The following is a 24,790-nucleotide window of genomic DNA, read 5'->3' as shown; positions in this document are numbered from 1 at the left end:
CATACTTTTGTTGTAAACTACGTACAATTTCTTTTTATTTTTATGGGTTTCTTTTTCCCTATTTTTCCTTAAGACAGGATTAAATGTTTTTAATATGACTCATTGTTTGTGTGTTGCTTTCAACAGGAGGACTATTCAAAGTTCCTTTTTTTTGTCATTTATTTTTCCCTTTTCTTTGGCAGTGTCTTATTTTTGTTACAAAAACATGACCAAGTGCTTAAATTCCTTTCCGACACTTTTATTAGCTCGTTGAAGATATGTCGTCTGTGACAACAACAATAAAATTTACAATAAAAAGAAACACACAACAAAAATTAAACGAGAATGACAAGAGAATAGCAAAATATAAAAAAATAACAAATACTCAACGCAATACGCTTGTTACTAAAAAGGATACTTGTTTACAAACACAGGCATATTTAAATAGCAAATTTCACACACACACAACACACTTTTAAAAGTAAGTAAAAACAATGTGAAAACAAAACAAAGCAAAATAAAGTTAAGTTAAGTAAAAACAAAAAAGGGGTTATTGACTTCCTGTAATGAAATGAGTCAGGATATGAAAAAGGAAAACTTAAGAGTCACGCAAATAAACTGTCAGTAAATTTTTGTATTTTTTTTTTCTAAAATGTATGTGAAATCAACAGTTATTTTAATGAGTTCTTTTAAATAAAACACGCATTATTAACAAAAAAAAGGGGTTAGAAACACTTGATTTTTTAAATTAAAAAAAGGAAAAAATAATAATTTCCAAGAAACATACTACCATAGGGTAACATAGAGACAAGACGTAATTGGCTAAAACCTAACTCTTGCAAAAATAAAATACATGCTAGTCAATGTTTTTGTTGTTGTATCAGACAATGATTTGTTTAATTTTTGTTTGACATATGAGCATTTCCACGAAAAGGTCCACCAAAACCATAAAATTTAAGGTTTTTGAAAACACTTTGTTTTATCATAGTTTTATAGGGAAACAATCAAATATAAATAACACAGGTCATCAGCAAAAAAAGGCTTCACTAACTACTATATAGATTTGATGCATCATGGTTACCAAGTACAAAAATGGTAAAATTTAAAAAAAAAATAAAAAAAAATTCTAAAATTGTGAATTTTTTTATATGTGTCTCCACATAATTTATGATAACTCAAAAAGAGTTAGTCCGATATTATTAAAATAAACTTAGAAAAGTTGAGATTTACATAACCTTTAATCTGTTTATATATTGCATTTCAATCGGCTCAGTAGTTTCGGAGTTTTAATAACAAATTGATGCAAAACATATATATTTACATGAAAATAACAAATTTTTTTGTTTTAAAAAAATCATGAAAAATCAAAAACGGCAGAAATTGTTCAGATTTATTACTTTATCGCAAAGCCACATGCAATAGGAACAAACTAAAATATCGATCATAAAAATCCATGGACTCTCTTCGAATTTATTCACAATTAAGTGAAATCGCTCATTTTCACAAAATTTTAGTTTTTTGTTTGATATTCCTAAAATTGAGAAGTTAATGTTCTTCTTTTGAATGATTGATTTTTAAAAACATTTTCCCCATGCTACAAACAAATTTTCTTATATGTAGTGCGTTTCAATCGGCTCAGTAGTTTCGGAGTTATAATAACAAATTGAAGCAAAAAATATATTTTTTACGTGAAAATAAAAAATGTTTGTGTTTAAAAAAATCATAAAAAATCGAAAACGGCAGAAATTGTTCAGGTTTATTTCTTTATCGAAAAGCCACATATAAGAGCAACAAAATGATATATCTATCATAAAAATCGATTGATTCTTTTCGAATTTATTTACAATTAAGTGAATTCGCTTATTTTCACCAATTTTTTTTTTAATAATACTGTATCCCGTAAACAATTGGAGATATTGTTACAAAATTTCACATGGTGGAGCTGAGGTGTTTTCGAATTGATTGACTTTTGCTCAGCTTTCTAGAGCTATTGTGTGGCCCCGCAAAGTTGATCACCTCGGTTCTCAAATTTAAAAAAAAATCGCCAAAAATCCATTTATGATCTGAATAAGCTGAAATTTAAAATATAAACAGTCTTTGAGAAGGTCTACAAAAAATACCTTACATCTGTAGCTATCTCTATTAGTTGAAGAGATATTTAGGTTTATTGATTTTTTTTTTTTTTAATTTTGCTCGATCTTTTTAAAATATCAGCTATATTAGCAATAAAATTCTAAATAACATAAAAACGACTTGCTAGCAGTTATCTCGTCCCTATAAAATGTTACACGCATCCATGTAAAAAGGGACGTATTTTTTACATTTTTTTCCCAAAAAAGACCTTACATTTTTTCTTTTGTAGAAAAAAAATTTCTTCGGGACTACGAGTATATACAGTTTTTATATCATGCGGAAAGAGAACTTAATGCAAAAGCGTTTAAAATAAAATTTGGCTCACTTAAGCGGACATAACACCCCACAGACCTATCCAAACTTGGCCAAATTTTAAAAAATCTATTGTTACGAAATTGTACTTGAATTCAAATACATATAACGATTTTAACGGCTGATTTAAAAGTTGCATAATGCTTTCAAATAGCATTGCCCAAACTGAAACATATCTGTGGGCATTATTAACATTAAATAAAAGCTTTATGTTGAGCATTGATCGTAAGTATGGCAACGCTGTTTGCTGCGACCGTGTATTCGAATTCGAATATTCAGTTAAAGAAAGTACACCACAGATGACGTATGTATTACAAAGCTCTAGACGGTTAAAAAGCAATCTAGAGTGCAGATGGCAGTGTTATAAATAGTGGCAGAGGTTGCAGTCGTTAGTGAGCTTATCAGAGACGCTATTTGAATAAACATCAACTGAGTGCCTGTTTTTCAAGTGAATTCGTGTACATTATAAAGTGTGTCTGTATTTCTGCGAATTTAAAAGCGTGTATAAAAAACATTGATTGACTATTTAATTCTGTGGTTGTTGTACATTTTAAATAAATAAAGAGTTGTTACAATTTTTAAACTACTAAATGGCTTTTATTTGCAATCAAAAGTATCCGGTTTATTTAAAGGAAATAAACCAACGTTTTGAAAAGGTTAAAACGTAACACTATGTTAGGTAAATTCTCTGCGAGTTGTTAAGTTTTCCCTAATTAATTTGCCACGTAAAACACATAATTTAGACATGTTATATAGCAATGGATAGAGGATTTTGTCTATTTTTCAAAAATATATAACAATTTTTACAATTAAACAAGTAAGAGCGCTATATTCGGCTGTGCCGAATCTTATATACCCCTCACCAAATTATACTTTAAAATACATTTTTTTAAATATTTTTAGGTAAACAAAATTAAATTTTTTTTAATTGTTTTTCAAAAAAAATTTTTTTTGAAATTGATTTTTAATTTTTTTAAAAAAAAATTTTTTCATTTTTTTTTTTTTGGAAAAAAAATGTATTAAAAAAAAAAAATTTTATAAAAAAAAATTCGGGTTAAAAAATATTTTTCCCGATTTTGACCCATTGTAGGTCCAACTTACTATAGACTTATCTACATCGTTGCAATGGACTTTGAAATATCTATCATTAGATATCCATATTGTCTATATTAATGACTTAGTAATCCAGATATAGATCAAAAATAGGTCAAAAATAGAGGTTGTCCCGGTTTTTTGCTCATATATCCGTTATTTATGGACCGATTTTGCTGATTTTAAATAGCAAACTTCTCGAATACATGTCTGACAGAATTATTGAAGATTTGGATCCCGAAGATATCTGGGGTCTTCAGAAAATTGATTTCAACAGACAGACAGACGGACATGGCTTAATCGACTCCGCAATCTATCCAGAATATATATACTTTATAGGGTCGGAAATGAAAAATATAGAAATTACAAACGGAATGACAAACTTATATATACCCTTCTCACGAAAGTGAAGGGTATAAAAATTCATGGAATACTTTTTTGAAAAATATGACAAAAAATGCATTTTATTGAGTTTTTGCAAAAATAAAAATTTTTCAAATTGAAATCTGATCACAGATGAAGAAATAGGATCGTTTAAAAAATTGAGCATACCCGAGGTGTCCTACTTTGGGGACCACTGGCCGTTCTAGTTATTACTTAAAAATTTAACATTACTACTACTTATTTAAATAAATTTACTATTTAAATGTATTTTATACAAGACTTTTATTTATACAAGTATTTTATACAAGATTAATATTAAAAATTGTTTAATAATAATCATACCAACTCTTAATACCTATACAACAAGAAGAAAGTAAAAAAAACATATTTAATCTGCTGCTGTTCATTGTTAATTTCCTTTTAGAATTTTAAAAAGAAAATCTCTCATTATTTAAGCTCCAGATTAATATTAATACTACAGTAAAATAACTTATAATGTAAGAATTTTGTTAAATTAAGAAACAAATCTTAAAAACTGAATTTAAATTCAAAAAATCATCAAAATTATTGATTTCTTTAAATTTTCTAAAAATTAGAGTCCATGGTTTTTCTCATAAATATATTTTTTTTTATATTAAGCATTAAGTTTCCACTGTATTTAACCACCATTTTCTAGAACCCATTATACTCCTTTACATACAACATTTATCTACAATTTTTATTCTTTTAAACAAACACCAAACAAACAACTAAAATAAAACTAAAAACATAAATAAAAACATGAACGCTATAGAGTTGTAATTATATCCTTTCTTTTGTTAAATACAAAAAAAAAATATTTTTTGAACTTTGTGTGTAACAAAAAAGAAAAAATTACTTTTCAGTAGAACCCTTAAAAAATAAGATAACGGAACTAGTAGCCTCTCACTAGCCATACACTTACTCCCACTACTCTTACTGCACATTGATTACACACCTACAAACATTCGTCTCATCGTACTTATAACGTTTTGTTGTTCTCACTCTCATTGGAGCAAGTTTTAATAGCAGCAGCAGCAGCAACAACAAGAACTATAGCATAAACAACAACAACTACAATGACATGCAATTTTTACGGTTTTACAGTGTAAAACCGTAAAAATTGCATGTTGTAAAATTTACACCTTCAAGTGTTTTGTTGTTCAGTAGAGAGCAAATAGAACGAACAAAATGGAAAAATATTTAATAATAAAACCAGGGTTTAAAATTAGTTAAACGTTTTTTACATTTGACTACCGACTATGCAATAAATATGAATCGTTTTCATATTAATGTGCACAAATACTGAAAATATACAAACTATAAACCAATGCCATATATGCACAAGCTTCATGGTAGAAATATTTGTCGCAGTTTTTCCAAAAATATTTTGCCTTACAAAATATTTTACGTTGCAGCTAGAAGACAAAATGAAAATTTTTCATTTTTAAAACATTTGCTGCCTAAATATATGTATATTTTTGGTTAGCAAAAACAAATAATTGCTTGTGTATAATATACAAAAAAATTACTACAAAAACATCATACATGCAAACAAATTGCAGCGTGAAAACCATATACTGCAAACGATATGCGCAGTGAAAAATTCAAACAATGAAAATATGGAAGATGCTAAAAGTAGACTGCCAAACCATACGAAGTTGAAAAATGTAAAATACGAAATTGTGCAAAGTTAAAAATGTTTAAAGCGAAAATGTTTATTTTTAAAATATTTCCGCCGCATATATGGTTTTGTTTTGCCGCATATAGTCATTGAGTAGAAAAATGTGAAAAAAACTATGAAGTTGATTTGGGTGTACAAAATAAAAAATTGTATTGAAATGTGTGTTAATAAAGAATTTTAGTGCAATAAAATAGAAGTTTTATATTTTGAGGTATGTAATTGTATGTATTGTGAAAGATAGCAATGCAGTGAAAATTAAATTAAATAAGATTCTGGACAAAGGATAGCTAAAGGATTATTGAATTTTTTGATTGATTGGCTTTTTTAATACGAATTCAAATGTATTTATGCTGGTGGTAATAGGAGTCCAGAAAAATTAGTAAGAAAAAAAATAATTTTGTATGTAAAGCGGTTAAAAAAGGATATATAATGCAACAACAAAATGTGACAAAAACAAAATACCATAAATAACAGGATCATTCTTTTTATGAATAAAATCTATCATAATAAAGTGTTGTACATTCAAATGTTTCCTTTCGTAAAATTTGTAACAGGAGAACAAACAAAAAAATAAGCAGCATAGAAAATAATTGTGGAAGAACAATTTTATGTGTAAGATATAATGCAAAAAAGGCACAGGTATAAGTACAACAGGAGCAAAACGAAATTAACTGCAACAACATCAACTTATACACACAAGTAGGTAATCTATATATATAAAAGAGTAACGTTACTGACTGACTGACTGATTCATCATCGCACAGCCCAAACGGCTGAAGCTAGAATCACGAAATTTTAACTGTGGGTTCCTCCCTCCCCAAAACGATCCGATAAGAAGGGATTTTTGGAAATTCGAACGTTTAGGGGGTAAAAAAGGGTAAAAACGGGTAAATTCGGTAACCTTATATCTTTAAAACTAATAAAGATACAAAAAAACTTAATATAGCATGTTACTCCATTTAAAAAATAAGCTGACAGGTGTTTCGTACTTTTTGGAAATTCGAAACTTTTAGGGGAGAAAACGGGTAAAAACTGTATTTTGGTACTTTTTTTGCACCCTATGTATCTTTTAAACCAATAAACATAGAAACAAATTTTAAATCGTATTCTTTAATTAACAAAAAATAAAAAATATAAGTTTGGTACTTTTTGGAAATTCGAACCTTTAAGGGATAAAAATTGTGTTAATTTTTGGTACTTTTTCATAAAATATGTTTTTCTCTAATTTGACATAGACATACGAATATTTTATTATGAGCTCCTACCACGTTACAGAAATTTATTTGAATGAAATTGTACCACCTCAATGGGGATAAAAAAGGTACCAAAAAGGGGATAAAACCGGGAAAATACATTATATTTGAAATTATTAAGCCAATTTTGATAATTTTTTTAACGTTGGTTCCTGGATTCATATAAAAATTAACTAACAGTATGTTATTTGGAACTCGAGTACCAAGGTGTATATTGGGCCAAATCCGGGTAAACAGTTTGGTACTTTTTTTAAAACATATTTATTCTTGGGCACATTAACACAGATTTTAATATATTGATACATGCCTGTAGCATAAACAATTTTGGCAAAATGGAATATTTTTAAATTCCAAACTTGAGGGGTGTTCAAGTAAGAAAAGGGAAATTGGTACTTTTCTCCTAATGGTACTTTTTTAACATTTTAAATTATTTCAGTTATCGACAAACATGAAATTAAACATATATGGTCCTAAGTGAGTGAGAATTCTAGGGGGAGACTTTTTGGTACTTTTTCTTTATTGGAATGGTACTTTTTGTAATTTCTTCACCAATGAACCTAGAAACATGAAATAAAGCTTATATATAAACCGAGTGAGTGGGAAACCACAAGTGTGGGTTTCTTGGTACTTTTTCTATATTCTAATGGTACTTTTTTGAATTTTCTATAACTATGGACTTAGAAACATGAAATTAAGCATATATGGCCTAAGTAAGTGATAATTCTAGGGGGAGACTTTTTGGTACTTTTTCTTTATTCGATTGGTACTTTTTGTAATTTCATGAAATAAAGCTTATATGGAACCGAGTGAGTGGGAAACCACAAGTGTAGGCTTTTTGGTACTTTTTGTATATTCTAATGGTACTTTTTTGAATTTTCTTTAACAATGGACTTAGAGACATGAAATTAAGCATATATGGTCCTAAGTGAGTGAGAATTCTATGGGGAGACTTTGTGGTACTTTTTCTTTATTCGATTGGTACTTTTTGTAATTTCTTCACCAATGAACCTAGAAACATGAAATAAAGCTTATATGGAACCGAGTGAGTGGGAAACTACAAGTGGGTGCTTTTTGGTACTTTTTCTATATTCTAATGGTACCTTTTGAATTTTCTATAATATAATGGACCTAGAAATATGAAATTAAGCGTATATGGTCCTAAGTGATTGAAAATTCAAACGGATGCCTCATGGTACCTTTTGTTTATTCTAATGGTACTTTTTTTAATTTTCTATAGCAATGGACTTAAAAACTAGAAATTAAGCATACATGGTCCTAAGTGAGTTAGAATTCTAGGGGAGACTTTTTGGTACTTTTTCTTTATTCGAATGGTACTTTTTGTAATTTCTTTACCAATGAACCTAAAGCCATGAAATTAAGCTTATATGGACCCGAGTGAGTGGGAAACCACAAGTGGGGGATTTTTGGTACTTTTTATATATTCTAATGGTACTTTTTTGAATTTCCTATAATAATGGACCTAGAGTTTCCAAAAAATCGAAGAATTTGAAAACCGCGGTTTCGGTTTTAAAAAATTAAAAACCGATCGGTTTCGGTTTTGTGATAATTTATTAAATCTTAAGTATTATAGAAACAAAATTAGTTGATAATATAGGAAATGATATACAAATCTAAAATTCAAACTTGACGGGTTATGGTTTAGTGAATGCGAATTTAAAAGTGATAATCAATGGTACTATTTCATTATTGCAATGGTACTTTTTGAATATTTTATAATAATAAACCTAAAAATTTTAAATTACGAACACATTTTGCATTTTCTATAATAATAGACCCAGAAATATGAAATTAGACATTTACAATTAGATTCACAAAGTGAGACTTGATAGTACTATTTCTTTCTTCTAATTGGGGTGGCGAAGCGCACCGGGTCAGCTAGTTATGATATAAAATTGCTGTTTGTGTGTACATACAACAACAATTTATGCAAAAATCATAAACAAATACATAGGTTCAATCGTGACCGTGAGTGATTTTGTAGCAGGAGAAAAAAGGATAAAGAGGAATGATAGAAAATGTAAGCATCAACAAAAGAAATGAAAAGAGTTAAAAAGGGATAGAAAATGCAACAACCAGATTATGGAAGGACACATGAATGAAAGCAAGAATAATTTATCACTACAAATGAATACAAAGAGGTTACACACAGAATACAGATTGGTTGGAAAATGGTTACAATTATGAATATTTTTTAATTCTAACCAAAATATTAGTTTAATTACTGAAAATTGGTAAAATTAACAGATTTTCTTTAATTGTATCTAAAAAACCATATTTATAATAGAATTAGAATTCCTACAATTGAAATATTAGTTAACACAATAAATTTCCATCTATTGAAAATAAATTTAATAGACTCGGTAGATGCAACCGCATTCAATTCACTTTTTATAATAAAATATTGGTGGTCGCAATCAAAAATATGATTGTGTTAAAAACATTTCAACTTTAACTATTTTATTAGTTGCATAAATTAAATAATGGTTCTAAGTCTAAAAATAAGTAACAAGTTCGGTGTTTCCAATCGATTCATGCCTTTAATAAAATATATTTTAGTGATTCGGCAATGATAACCAAACTTAATTCAGCATTATAGGCACCACATTCGAATATTAGTTGTAATAAACGTTATGTCTGGTTATGAATTCGGTGTTCTCAACCGATTGAAAATTTCTTTCGGTAGATTGTTTTGACATTCATAAACAAATAATATACATAATATGTAAATAAAATAAAAAAAAATTATTTTATTTTATTGAAACAATTTGTGATAGATATAAGAACAAATCTTACTATGTATGTTATGTTAAAATACATATTAGCCGAAAAATTAGATAAGATGAAACCAACTACATAATTTTAAGGTATGTATTATTTTCTTAAGATGCTGTGTCTACATTAATAACGCGTTCATAACTTTTTATGTGTTTTAACAGCAACCCTTTATCTTAACCTATGATGTATGGTACAGCCGAAAATATTAGTATTTGAAAAGCGAAAGCCACTTATTACATCCTCTCTGGCTGTTCTCCGTTGACAAAAATCAATAAGTCCTAAAAAATGCACTTGATTGAAGAACTCAGTAAGTTTTATCTTTGGATTCCTTATCGATGGTTATCTTTGCCATAATCTTCGACACCTCGGATTACATTATGGAACCGAAATCAAAAATAGGAATTACAGAGTAGATGAAGTCCGGATATTCCGTTTAATATCAAGCAAAGCTGAAATTTTCAAATGGTTAACTATTGTTAACATACGTGGATAAGATTATCAAAAACTCCAAGTTTATGCATTTCATTGATTTTTGTATTTAATATACATATACATATTGTATTTTATCTAAAATAAATTGAGAAAAAATAAAATATTTTTACATTCTATTTTGGTTACAATACTTATTACTTCAGTCCTTTTCACCGAATTGCTTTTTTAAAACAGTTGTGAGTACTATATAATTCAGCAATTGAGGTTGCGTATACCATATATTCAGTCACTCCAATCGAATTTTGTGATAGTACATGTAACCGACAAAATTCGATTGGCGACAAATTCGGTTGTGAACACGAATCTGTTTTCTCTGTGTATAAATAACAGGAGATAAGAAATTTAAGAAAGTTCCTGAAAATATAATTCTGCAATGAAGAAAATTTTACTGTATACAAATATCAAGTGAGAGCGTAAATGATCGACTTTGTTTGTGTTTTTAAATGTTCATTCATATGTATCCATTCGTAGTATTTCTAACAGGAGAACAAAAAAACAAATAAGCAACAGAGAACAAATTATGCAACGAAGGCTCACAAATTTTTTACATAGGCACGAGTGCAGCAGGAGAAAAAGGAAATACAACAACAACTACTTAACTACTACCTCAAGTAATTTTGAAATACAACTGTGGTTTGTGTGTCCTCTAGCTGCATAAAGCAACAACAATACATTAAAAAAATAGGAACAAATACAAAGCAAAGGAATTTCACAATGACAAGTGAACAAATAAAGGAATTACACATGTAGTGATAAATTATTCTTGCTTTCATTCATGTGTCCTTCCATAATCTGGTTGTTGCATTTTCTATCCCTTTTTAACTCTTTTCATTTCTTTTGTTGATGCTTCCATTTTCAATCATTCCTCTTTATCCTTTTTTCTCCTGCTACAAAATCACTCACGATCACGATTGAACCTATTTATGTATTTGTTTATGATTTTTGCATAAATTGTTGTTGTATGTACACACAAACAGCAATTTTATATCATAATTACCTACTTGTGTGTATAAGTTGATGTTGTTGCAGTTAATTTCGTTTTGCTCCTGTTGTAATTATACCTGTGCCTTTTTTGCATTATATCTTACACATAAAATTGTTCTTCCACAATTATTTTCTATGCTGCTTATTTTTTTGTTTGTTCTCCTGTTACAAATTTTACGAAAGGAAACATTTGAATGTACAACACTTTATTATGATAGATTTTATTCATAAAAAGAATGATCCTGTTATTTATGGTATTTTGTTTTTGTCACATTTTGTTGTTGCATTATATATCCTTTTTTAACCGCTTTACATACAAAATTATTTTTTTTCTTACTAATTTTTCTGGACTCCTATTACCACCAGCATAAATACATTTGAATTCGTATTAAAAAAGCCAATCAATCAAAAAATTCAATAATCCTTTAGCTATCCTTTGTCCAGAATCTTATTTAATTTAATTTTCACTGCATTGCTATCTTTCACAATACATACAATTACATACCTCAAAATATAAAACTTCTATTTTATTGCACTAAAATTCTTTATTAACACACATTTCAATACAATTTTTTATTTTGTACACCCAAATCAACTTCATAGTTTTTTTCACATTTTTCTACTCAATGACTATATGCGGCAAAACAAAACCATATATGCGGCGGAAATATTTTAAAAATAAACATTTTCGCTTTAAACATTTTTAACTTTGCACAATTTCGTATTTTACATTTTTCAACTTCGTATGGTTTGGCAGTCTACTTTTAGCATCTTCCATATTTTCATTGTTTGAATTTTTCACTGCGCATATCGTTTGCAGTATATGGTTTTCACGCTGCAATTTGTTTGCATGTATGATGTTTTTGTAGTAATTTTTTTGTATATTATACACAAGCAATTATTTGTTTTTGCTAACCAAAAATATACATATATTTAGGCAGCAAATGTTTTAAAAATGAAAAATTTTCATTTTGTCTTCTAGCTGCAACGTAAAATATTTTGTAAGGCAAAATATTTTTGGAAAAACTGCGACAAATATTTCTACCATGAAGCTTGTGCATATATGGAATTCGTAAATAGTATTTATATTTTTAGTATGTATACAATGAAATATTATCTTGTTAAATATTTGTTGCAGTTTTCATGTAAAATTATGAATTTTTTTGCAATTTTTTGACTAATATAGTAGTAATTTTAAACTCTGAATAAAACATCACAGTGGGAAAATAATGCAGTAAAGAGGCCTTCCAAAAGGCCTTATTTTGCAGATACAAGGACAACCAGCCGCATTAAAACTTTAAAAGTCGTGTCACTGGGTACCAAGGCCTTGCACACTCGCTTCTGTTAGAGTGCTGATAGGAGACCTGCCGCGTAATGCCTCATAGAATTTCATAGGAGATTCTATTAAAAACCTGAAAATTAAAACATAATTGAAGGTCTGAAGCAAGTCCTTAATGAGTGTTATTAAGGAAAATATTCTTAATGAATTCAGCATAAAACCTAAATAATAAACTTTTAGAAGATGTTGTACCTTCTTCTGGTTTCATGTAATAATAGAGAATAAATGCTAAACCAATCATGTTTGAAATTAAAAAAAAAGGTTTGTCAGACCTTATTTTGTAATGAAATTTTGAATGTATATGCAATTTTTTAGAAGGAGAAGCAAATCCCTTCTAGACTATCTTTTGCGGTAGGCAGAGTAGAATGAGTATCACATCTTTTAGAATGCGTAAACAGATATTTTTAAAAGGCCTACAAAGTGAAGACCTAGATAGCATTTTTTCGCTGGGATATACATATATAAATACACAGATACACATACCTACACCCACAAAACAATGCAGTTAGTTAAACACCTACACCTATACAGTGTTGTTGTTTTATTCGTTAGGGTATTAAGTGATTTTCTTAGAATGTTTAAGGTTTGCATTTTAAGATTAATCCTCATCTTACACCCAAAAACTAAAATTACGTTGTTTTACCCTCGTGTGTTGTTTTCCACACACACGGTATATCTATGTATTTTACACTAGGAATATAATTTTTTTGTAGTAAAAACCAGGATTTACCATCAATAACATATTTATCGTTGTATCTGTTTCTTATCAAATTAGTTTGTGCAACATATGTATAGTTATGCAACATATTTTAAACAAACATTTTCGGTTATGAGAACGCTTACATAATTGGTCGAGTTACAAGGTGTTAACCAACCAGCAGAGACCTGCGACGTACGCCTAAGAGTCGGTCGGAGCCGAGCCGCCAAGTCGTGAAATATTAAAACATTATGACAATATGACATGATAGTATATCTTGTGAATCGACCATATATTCATTTTGGGCAGAAACAGCACATTTGCCGACAAACAATTTTGTTCCTAGTGCAAAATATATAGAGATTACATATGTGTGGAAAACCACACAAGAGGGTAAACAACGTCACTTTTTAAATATCTCGACCTCAGAAACATTTTTTTAATAAATTATTGTGTTTTTTGTGCTAAATTGTTGCGGCAGAAAAATTCAAGGAAATTTTAATTAATATTTTATAAAAATATAAATTTTGTGTGGTTTCTCACACAACGAGTTAAGTGCTGCTTTTTTCAAAACTGCTCAAGTTTAATTATTATTTGTTTAAATGTTCAATACAACAACTTGGTTAAAAACCCACTGAAAATGAACTCGTGTGTTGTTTTCCACACATACGGTATGTCATTGTATTTTACACTAGCAACATAATTTGCTGTAGTCAAAATCAGGATTTACCATCAATAGTATATTTCTTTATTTGTTTGTATCGGTTTGTCATCAAATTAGTTTTTTTGCAACATATTTTACACAAACATTTTCTATTATTACATAATAAACATTTTTGTTGTTCTTAGCGCAAAATATATAGAAATTACATATGTGTGGAAAATCACACAAAGGGAAAACAAAGAAATTCAAGGAAATTTTAATTAAAATTTTGTTAAAAATTTATAAAAAGGAATAATTTTGTGTGGTTTCCAACACAACGATGTGATTAGGATTAAGCGCTGCTTTTTAAAAACTGAACAAGTTTAATTATAATTTGTTTAAATGGTCAATATAACAACGTGGTTGAAAATAAAATCGTGTGCTGTTTTCCACACATACGGCATATCTATGTATTTGATACTAGCAACATCATTTTTTGTTGTCAAAATCATGGTTACCATCAAAACATATTTATCATTCTATGTCTGTATTTATTTGTCATAAAATTAGTTTATCTGCAACATATTTTACACAAAACCTTTTCGGTTATGAGTACGCTTAGTGTAAAATATATAGAAATTACATATGTGTGGAAAATCACACAAGAGGGTAAGCAACGTCACTTTTTAAATATCTCGACACCAACAAAATTTTTGGAATAAATTATTGCAATTCTAGTGCTAAATTGTTCAAAAATTCAAATTTGTTAAAAATTTATAAAAAGGAATAATTTGTGTGGTTTTCCACACAACTATGTGATAAGGGTTAAACGCTGCTTCTTTTAAAACTGAAAATGTTTAATTATTATTTATTTAAATCTTCAATACAACTTGATTGAAAATAAACTGAAAATAAAATCGTTGTTTTCCACACATACGATATGCCTATGAATGTGATGAGAGTTAAGCGCTGCTTTTTTAAAACTGAACAAGTTTAATTATTATTTGTTTAAATGTTCAATACAACAACGTGGTTGAAAATAAACTCGTGTGTTGTTTTCCACACATACGGTATGTCTATGAATTTTACAGCACATTTGCCGACAAAAAAATGTTATTCCTAGTGCAAAATATATAGAAATTACATATGTGTGGAAAAACACACAAAAGGGTAAACAATGCCACTTTTTAAATATATTGACATCAAAAAAATGTTTGGAATAAATTATTGCGTTTTTTGTGCAAAATTGATGCGGCAGAAAAATTCAAGGAAATTTTAATTTAAATTTTGTTAAAAATTTATAAAAATATAAATTTTTTGTGGTTGAAAATAAACTGATATAATTTTCCGGCAAAAGAACTACATAACCAACCGACCAAGCAATCGAAAATTTATGAGCTCTTCAAAAGTTTCGCGAATAATTCTCAAACAAAAATGCTGCACAGTGGTATGAGAATAAAAAAAGAGGGAAATAAATCTGTAACTTCTAAACCCTTACGCCGATTTGAATGAAATTTCACATGCGCAAGGAGAAAGTGTAGTCGAGTTTAAGTTTTGAATTTGGACCTCATGACCGAACTAGGAGCGGGACCAGCGGTTCCCAAAGTAGGACACCTCGGGTATGTTCAATTTTTAAAATGATCCTATTTCTTCGTTTGTGTTCCGATTTAAAAAAAATAAAACCTCGTCGTAGCTATCAATTATCTCTTATAGCTTAGGAGATATACGCATTTGAAAATTTAATTTTCAACATTTTTACCCACCCTACACCAGTTTTTTGGTGACCGCGGTTCCTCCGTATTTTTCAAAAGGTAAATCCAAGAAATTGTGAAGAATTTTTAAAATAGGAAATCTCTGTTTACTATTACACAAATCTCGATAGATTTTGCAAATGATTCGTTATTGATAGCGTTCTCAAACCTTCGAGAATGAAGCTTCTACCACTGGTAAACATTTTTTGAATCGTTTGCAATAGTCATTCTCCAATGTTTGTAAGAGACACAATCACATAAAGTTCGATGTAAAATGCTCTGCCGTCTAATTGGATTATCCGATTGACATAGGCATAGCAGAGGACAATTCGAGTTTAAGTTTTGACGACAGACCCGGTGGAGAAAGTTATTTCTCCACCAACCATTAATGTTGATTTCAGCTATTTGTATCCAAAATAAAATGGAAAAAATAATTAATGGTTAGAAAAGCAGCAGCAGCAGCAGCAGTATCAGGAGAACAACAAAAAATAATACCAAAACACACACACAGAACTTTTTTTGTTCAAAACTACAAGAGGAAATTGTACGATTTTATAATAAAATAAAAATACCGCAAAAAACAATTTTCATTTTGTAGGTTTTTAACTCTCTGGTTTTACAACTAACTATAAAATAATAAACAAACAACAAAAATAGTAAAATAGAATCAAATAAAATTCTATAATAACTAAATAAATATTCCAACACAGGACCACAAAGCTTAATTATAATAAAACGAATAAAATTTAAAACAAAAATATATATAAAATGGATAAAATATGAAATGTGTGTATAGATATTTAAATAATGGCAATTATAAAGGAATAACTTAAAAATTTATTAATTTTATATATTATCAATTTCAAGACTTCAATTAACTTTTCATTTTAAAACTCCCTTTGATATCTACGAAAATATTTAAAATAAAAATGTTCTTGTACTCACAATATCTCTTTGCAATTTAGATATATTGAAATTGGCCTGTGCCAAACGTACACTCAGTGTGGCCACATCACTGGTCAGTTGTGCTCTTTCGCCCGTATTACGATCGACCAATTTCAACAATTTATCCTCTAAACTCTGATTGACTTTTTGCACTCGTTTATGCGACTCATACAGACGATCGTATTTATCTTGCCAGGCAATAACACTGTCTTCTAGTTCGGCTTGACGCTCGGAATCGGTTAGGCAGTTGGCCTCCATTTCCAGCAACAGTGTGTCTTTCTCGTGTAGCGACTGTTTGAGGGTCTCTATTTCTTTGGCAGCTACCGCAGCAATGGTGACAGCAACTGGCGCCAAAGTATCGCAAATATTCTGGAAGTAAAATAGATTACCAAAAATATTATTATTATTTAGAAAGAGAACTCCTTGGTAATAAATAATATTACAATCAGGGGTTCGAAAGAATTAATTCTTAATTAAATTTTCAAAGTCAAATTAAATATAACCTCTTAACAATTTCATTAAACCATTCAGCAGGAATTAATTCGTTGTCTTAATTCATCCGTACTCAAAACATATGCAATTCATCTATATATATAAAAATGAAATGGTCCATGTATGTAATGTCATCACGTGAGAACGACTGGAGCGATTTGGCTGATTTTTTTTTATTCGATTCGAAATTTTCAGGAGATGGTTTGTAAAGAAATTCCGAGTAAAACTCGGAAAATCTTTTTTTGTGAGTCCAGTCAACTGTACAAATTTTGATATTTTATTTGCAAATTAATAAGAACAGGCTGGTGTGCGTGGGTTGTAGAAACTTGAAGAACTAACATTAGTAAATGCTACCGGGCGAATGTAAATGCTAAAATTAATTATTAAGGTTTTCTTTAATCCAAAGCCATTACGACGGAAATGCAGAAAAGACTCATAGATTATTTCAAGCGGCAAGACATTGACATCGGATCTTATGAATTTGAGTGTAAAGAAAAAACGGAGTTCCGTTACGTGCAGCAACAAGGATTTAAGCACAATGTTTGCTGCTATGATGGAAAAATTTCAATAACGAGAAACTGGAAGCGAAATTACAAGAAACGTCTAGAACAAACAATAAGAAATTGTTAGCTGAAGTTCAAGAAACTATAGAGTCAACAACGAGAAACTATTAGTTGAAATGGAAGCGAAATTTCAGGAAAGTTCTAAAGTTACAGATGCGAAACTTTAAGAAATTTGTGTGGTTATAAATATCAGAGTGGATTCCATTGACAAAAAGGTGTCCGACTTAGAGAGCTGCTTAGAAACACAAGCCATGGACGTCAATAGAATACTGTCCGACTTAGTGAATGGTGTCGATGGAAAACAACAAGATCTCGAAATAATGATAAATAATCTTCAATGCCAAAATGGACTGGTGCAAATTATCCAGTTTGATACAGTTGCCATGAGAAACTTATGGAACAATGAAGAAAAAGCTATAGATTTGATTTTGGCCTTGAAGGGAAGAGCAGCAGAAGTCCTGGAATGCGTACAAATAAGCTGCTTGAATAATTATGAAGACATATACCGAATAAGACGCTGCAGGACTTCGCGATGAATATTGTTCGTTTTGTATACCTGAATTTTCCAGACGAAATTCATCCGTCGATGGATTAATTCAAGATTGAAGCATTTGTGATGGGCATTCATGATCTTAACGTAAAACTTGCGGTATGTGCCTCAATGAAGCCATTATTTCTTATTTCTAAAACGTTTCGATTCTGCCCACTGTGCAATCCTCCACATCAGTATCATCCAATGTTAGCAGAAATAACTTTGTTATCATGTTGCGATATCAAACACAAGTAATAGTCACTGCTTGACCAACTTAATTTTCAATGAAATCTGGAAATCTGGAACAACCCAAGCAGGAATGCATTTATTTTCTTAGACAATCACAAGTGAATTCTCTGACTCCCAAATGCGGTAGTTTTGACGATAACCAAAGCCAAATACAAATATTTTTAACTGTAGCCGCTGCACAAATGTAAGTAAATCATTCATTTGAGTGGTTACTTTTTTATTTCTGCTAGAAATGCTTAATATAAGTATGATGAAATACTTCTTGCTTCCATCTGTTACTCACTTTACAAGCTTAAACGTTTATTAACGGTTATTAATTTTATAAACAATAAAAATGTCGTTTTAATTACACATTAAAGTGAATACTTTGAAGAGTACGAATAAAAATTAATCATAAAACAATAATAACCAGTAAGAGTGTGCTGTGAAGAATCTTGTAAACCCTCCATCAATATGTAGTTTTGGCCCTCTATGATCCGAGCTTGATAGAGTGATTAAAATCTTAAAACTTTAAATAAATGTTGAAATTTATGTTAATATCATTAAATAGAAATTATTTATTGGCAATTAAATATTTTTCTGATATAGGGATGTATATGGGGTGTAGGGTGTATGATAAAACTGACTGTCTCTGCAACTTGCTGTTACTATTTATATACACAGTGCCATCTTATAGTATTTTCATGAATGTCTGTATTATATTTCCAGAACTTTTAGCTAATTTAATATTAATGTTAGCAGCTTTAACAGTTAATGTTAATATACTTATAAACAATGTTAATAACAGCGTTTTATCAACATTGTTGATAAGCAGAAGTTTCGAGCACTGGAAATGTTTATAAACATGATGAATGTTGCAAGTAGAAGTTAAAGACCTTAAAATTCAAATTGATAATGAAATTTCGTAACAATATTCTAACATGTTGTCACAAATTACAACAATGTTAAACACTTTGCTTCAATATAATGATAATAAACCAAGTTTTAAATTTATTTAGAATCTTTATTAAGTGTTCTATCACTTCGAAAACTCAATATTATTCCTAATCTCTTAAATTTTCTCACATTTTACAACTTCAAAATTCCAATAAAATATATTTTAAATGTGTCTTTATTATTTTTTTTTAAGATTTTATTAAATGCTCTATTCCATCAGCTCTGTTTTGTTTTTAAAACGAATTCACATTATTAATAGTTCTATAAATCGAATTATTTATTTCTCTGTTTAATATTTATTTTTTCAACTAAATATTTAAAATTCCTGCCAAATACCTTAATTAAACACAAAAATCTCTGGAATTTTAATATTTATATTACAAAAAACTTTATTTTAATTCATAAAAACAATTTGGTGCAAAATTTTATTATAAATTTAAATAAATTTGGTGTGAACAAAAAAAAAATTATAAAGAGTTTTGTATTTTAATATTAAACGACAAAACAATACTGAGTTTTTTTTAAACAAATCTGTTGAATGCAAATTATAAAGAGGGATCATCATCATCATCAGCAGCACCAATACAGATAGACATTGCGTTGCTGTCATAAAGCAAAACTAATAACAGAAATTTAATGTAAATGGCCTAGGCGACCGGTGAAGAGCCCTTTTAATAATTTAAATGCTTTAATTAAGTCAGAAATAATAGATAAGACCAATGACGTGATTATATAAAGGAGACTTTACAAAGGATACTAAATAGACGAGACTATATAGAGAAAACTTTATATAGAGGAGACCATATAGATGAGACTATATAAAGGAGACTGTATAGAGAAAACTATATAGAGGAGACTTTATAAACGAGACAATATAGACGAGACTATATAAAGGAGACTTTATAAACGAGACAATATATCGGAGACTATACAGACGAGACTATATAGAGGAGACTTTATAAACCAGACTATTGAGAGGAGACTTTATAAACGAGACTATATAGACGAGACTATATAGAGGAGACTTTATAAACCAGACAATATAGAGGAGACTTTATAAACCAGATTATTCAGAGGAGACTATATAAACGAGATAATATATCGGAGACTATATAAAGGAAACTTTATAAACGAGACTATACAGAGCAAACTTTATAAACGAGACTATATAGAGGAGACTATACAGAGGAGACTTTATAAACCAGACTATATAGTGGAGGCTATATAAACAATATATCGGAGACTATATAGACGAGACTATATAAAGGAGACTGTATAGAGAAGACTATATAGAGGAGACTTTATAAAAGAGACAATATATCGGACTCTATATAAACGAGACCATATAGTGGAGACTTTATAAACGAGACAATAAAGCGGAGACTATATAAACGAGACTATATAGAGGAGCCTTTGTAAAATATATAATACATCGGAGACTATATAGACGAGACAATATAGCGGAGACTATATAAAGGAAACTTTATAAACGAGACTATATAGACGAGACTTAATAAACGGGACTATGTAGACGGGATTATATAGAGGACACTTTATAAACGAGACAATATATCGGAGACTATATAGACGAGACTTTATAAACCAGACTATTGAGAGGAGACTTTATAAACGAGACTATATAGTAGAGACTATATAGACGAGACTATATAGATGAGACTTTATAAACCAGACTATTCAGAGGAGACTTTATAAACCAGACTATATAGTGGAGACTATATAAACGAGATAATATATCGGAGACTATATAAAGGCTACTTTATAAACGAGACTATTCAGAGGAGACTTTATAAACGAGACAATATAGCGGAGACTATATAGTCGAGACTATATAAAGGAAACTTTATAAACGAGACTATTCAGAGGAGACTTTATAAACGAGACTATATAGAGGAGACTATATAGACGAGATTATATAGAGGACACTTTATAAACCAGACTATATAATGGAAACTTTATAAACGAGACTATATAGAGGAGACTATACAGAGGAGACTTTATAAACCAGACTATATAATGGAGACTTTAGAGGACACTTTATAAACGAGACTATATAGACCAGACTATATAAAGGAGACTGTATAGAGAAGACTATACAGAGGAGACTTTATAAACGAGACAATATAGCGGAGACTATATAGACGAGACTATATAAAGGAGACTTTATCGACGAGACTATATAGAGAAGACTATATAGTCGAGACTATATAAAGGAAACTTTATAAACGAGACCATTCAGAGGAGACTTTATAAACGAGACTATATAGAGGACACTTTATAAACGAGACTATACAGAGCAAACTTTATAAACTAGACTATATAGAGGAGACTATATAGACGACACTATATAAAGGAGACTGTATAGAGAAGACTATATAGAGGAGACTTTATAAACGAGATTATATAGGAGAGACTATATAGACTAGACTATATAGAGGAGACTTTATAAACAAGACTATATAGAGGAGACTTTATAAACGAGATAATATATCGGAGACTATATAGACGAGACTATATAAAGGAGAGACTTTATAAACGGGATACTATATAGGATACTACAGCGGCGAGAATTTACCATGACTTAGTGATGACGATTGAAAACGAAATGATTTCAAATATAAAACTTTAAAGGATTTCAATTGGTTGAAATCTTGGCTTATTAATAACGCAATAGTTAAGATTTAAGAACATTGATATTTCTGAAGTTCCGCTATTAAAGATACAGACATCTTCCAGCCTACGACCAACCAACAATACCACCCTCTGGAACACACCAACTTAAAGGGTACAAGAAACACAAGTAACAACAACAACAACATGAATAAACATTATCATAATTATCAGTAAAATACAACAACAGAGAACAGAGAGAAAGAAAGCAACAACTACAATTGTGTGTAATCAGTACAATGACAACCACATTATTCTGTGTACAAGTCATACGAAATGTAATGAAAACAAAAAGACAACAAATTTTAAACAAAATACTCTTACAATGAGAGATGTAGAAAAAAAACACTGATTGTAGTACTCAGAAGCTACCAAAATAGATAGATAAGCATGTAGAAAAAGCTAAATATTTAATAATGACAATAATAAAAAAATTATATGAAATACAATTTATTAAATGAAAACCGCATTTTGTTATCAGTGACAGAAAACGTCACTTTATTTACTAAACAGATTAAAAGCAGCAAACAAATTCACACCATCATAGTAAGAGCAATTCTAACCATACAATAAAGGCTGGGTTAGCCGACCGTTGATGTAATGTAACCGTAATGTTGACTTAACGTAACACTTTAGTGCGATTATAGAACATTTAAAATGTGTCATATGTTTTTGACATAAACAAACAAATTTTAACAGCTGTTTGAAAGTGTTATCAACACAATTGTTTTAAATACTGTTCAAGCGATTTTATAATTTTTTTCTGCGATTTTAAAAAAAAATTATTAAACTTTTTTGGTAATAACCGTAAATAAACCGTACACATAATGTATTCATCATCATTGTGAAGTGCTTAGAAGTGACTTCATATATGTTTATATTAACCCATTAGGAGACAATTATAAATATTATTTATTACCTTGTCATACAGACTTTATTTATTAAAGGTACGATAACTTAAAAATTAATTAATATTGTATTGTACTTTATACTAAGGGCCATTATTACAACTTGCTTATGTTCGTAATAGTAATAGTTAACTTTAAGGGTACCTTTTTCTATTGCATAAAGTTTTACCTTCACTATTTCGAACATAAAGGCAAGTTGTAATAATGGCCCTAATTTGTTAATTTAATTTGTGAAACAAAATATTAATTTAATATTTTCAAACTTATTACTTTCGACTATTATTAGTATACATTTTATAAATGCTTGTAAGAACTAATTTGTATAAGTAAATATTACCATAACAATAAAAAGTTTTTTTTTTAGTAAGAATTGTGCTAAATTTCCCAATTATTGATAAATTCACTGACATTTATTGTTGTGTGATATGCTAGTTCCTTTGTCCCCTTTTACAATGCAGAAATTGAAAGGCAGACATTTTTCTCATTCTCTTTTGAACTAACCTAAATCTGTGTAATACACACTGTACCTCGTCAACCCTTTTCCCTAAAGGCTTTAGAAAAACTAAAGATATTATACAAATCAAACTATAGAGTGAATGAGAATTACAGACACTCATGCTTTATTTGTAAAAATATCTTAAACAAAACATCAACAATAAACAGTGAGTTTATCTTTTCTTACATTTTGTTTTTTATTTATGTATTTACATATATTATTGAAATATTTAAAACATTTTTAGAACATTGAAAATATTGTTAAGCGTTCTGAGCATAAGTATTTTTTATACAAGACTTTTAAAAACAACAAGTTGACAACACCGTTAGTAAATGTCACGTAGAAACGTAAAGAAATTCTGTTTTTAACAGGTTCAGACGTTACAGTTAAGTTACATTTTGTCACTATAACTGCTTTAACTACTTTACACACAATAGAAAGGATCAGCTGTTCCGTTCCTTTAAGGTTACATTACATTACAGTCGGCTAATCCACCCTTAAGTATTTAAATAAAACGATGCTCAACCAACTATCGCTCTACTCACACACAAATTTCGTTGGTATATTTTTTTTATTCATTGAATTCTACAGCATAAAACAACAACAACAACAAGTGTCAGCTGAATACTGACTGAGTTCAGCAGAGACAAAGAGTGGACAAATATTTATTATCATTAACCCAGCAACCAAACAATCAAACCCCCACCATCATCCATCCGACCATCCGAACAGTCAGCAAAACAAACCCCATTTATAAAAACCACAAAACTCAAACAATAATAAAACTGAGAAAATTAAGTTGACGAGTCAGTAAAAAAAAAAACAAAGAATGTGAAATATTACAAAAGCACAATGATGCTGGAATATCAAAAAAATTAACTTTAAACTTTTCAAAGGAGTTTTGTTGAAATGACTGCGAAAGATATAGTTTAAGCAGGGACATAAACCAAGCTATAGGGGGGACTATAGAGGAGACTATAGGCGAGACTATAGGCGAGGCTTTAGATGAGACTATAAACCAATCTATAGAGGAGACTATAGGCGAGACTATAGATTGGTTTATAGTCACGTCTAAGATTTTCTATACAGTCTCGTTTATAAATTCTCCTCTATATAGTCTAGTTTACAAAGTCTTCATTATATAGTCTCGTTTCCTCCTCTATATAGTCTTCTCTACCCAGTCTCCTTTTTTATAGTCTCGTTTATAAAGTCTCCTCTATACGGTCTCGATTATGAAGTCTCCTCTATATTGTCTCGTCTATATACTCACCTCTATATAGTCTCGCTTGCAAAGTCTCCCTTATATAGTCTCGTCTATATAGTTTCCTCTATTTAGCCTCGTTTATAAAGTCTCCTCTATACGGTCTCGTTTATAAAGTCTCCTCTATATAGTCTCGTCTATATACTCACCTCTATATAGTGTT

The 24,790-nt window shown here is 29.5% G+C and overlaps 1 protein-coding gene across 2 annotated transcripts in view; it reads right to left on the bottom strand.

Moving 5' to 3' along the window:
* Window positions 1–19,702, bottom strand: part of LOC135955773 (uncharacterized protein DDB_G0288805) — a 137,480-nt gene extending 117,778 nt beyond the window's left edge. For both annotated transcript variants that reach the window (XM_065506131.1, XM_065506132.1), the window contains exons 1-2: window positions 19,611–19,702; window positions 16,503–16,871 (exon numbers count right to left, since the gene is read on the bottom strand). In XM_065506131.1, coding sequence (XP_065362203.1) covers window positions 16,503–16,760 — 258 coding nt within the window. In that variant the 5' untranslated portion in view covers window positions 16,761–16,871; window positions 19,611–19,702. The remainder of the gene's footprint in view (window positions 1–16,502; window positions 16,872–19,610) is intronic.
* Window positions 19,703–24,790: the final 5,088 nt, after the last annotated feature.

This window comes from Calliphora vicina, chromosome 3, assembly GCF_958450345.1.
Source record: "Calliphora vicina chromosome 3, idCalVici1.1, whole genome shotgun sequence".
Taxonomy (NCBI): domain Eukaryota; kingdom Metazoa; phylum Arthropoda; class Insecta; order Diptera; family Calliphoridae; genus Calliphora; species Calliphora vicina.
This window is presented reverse-complemented; position numbering and strand designations above follow the sequence as displayed.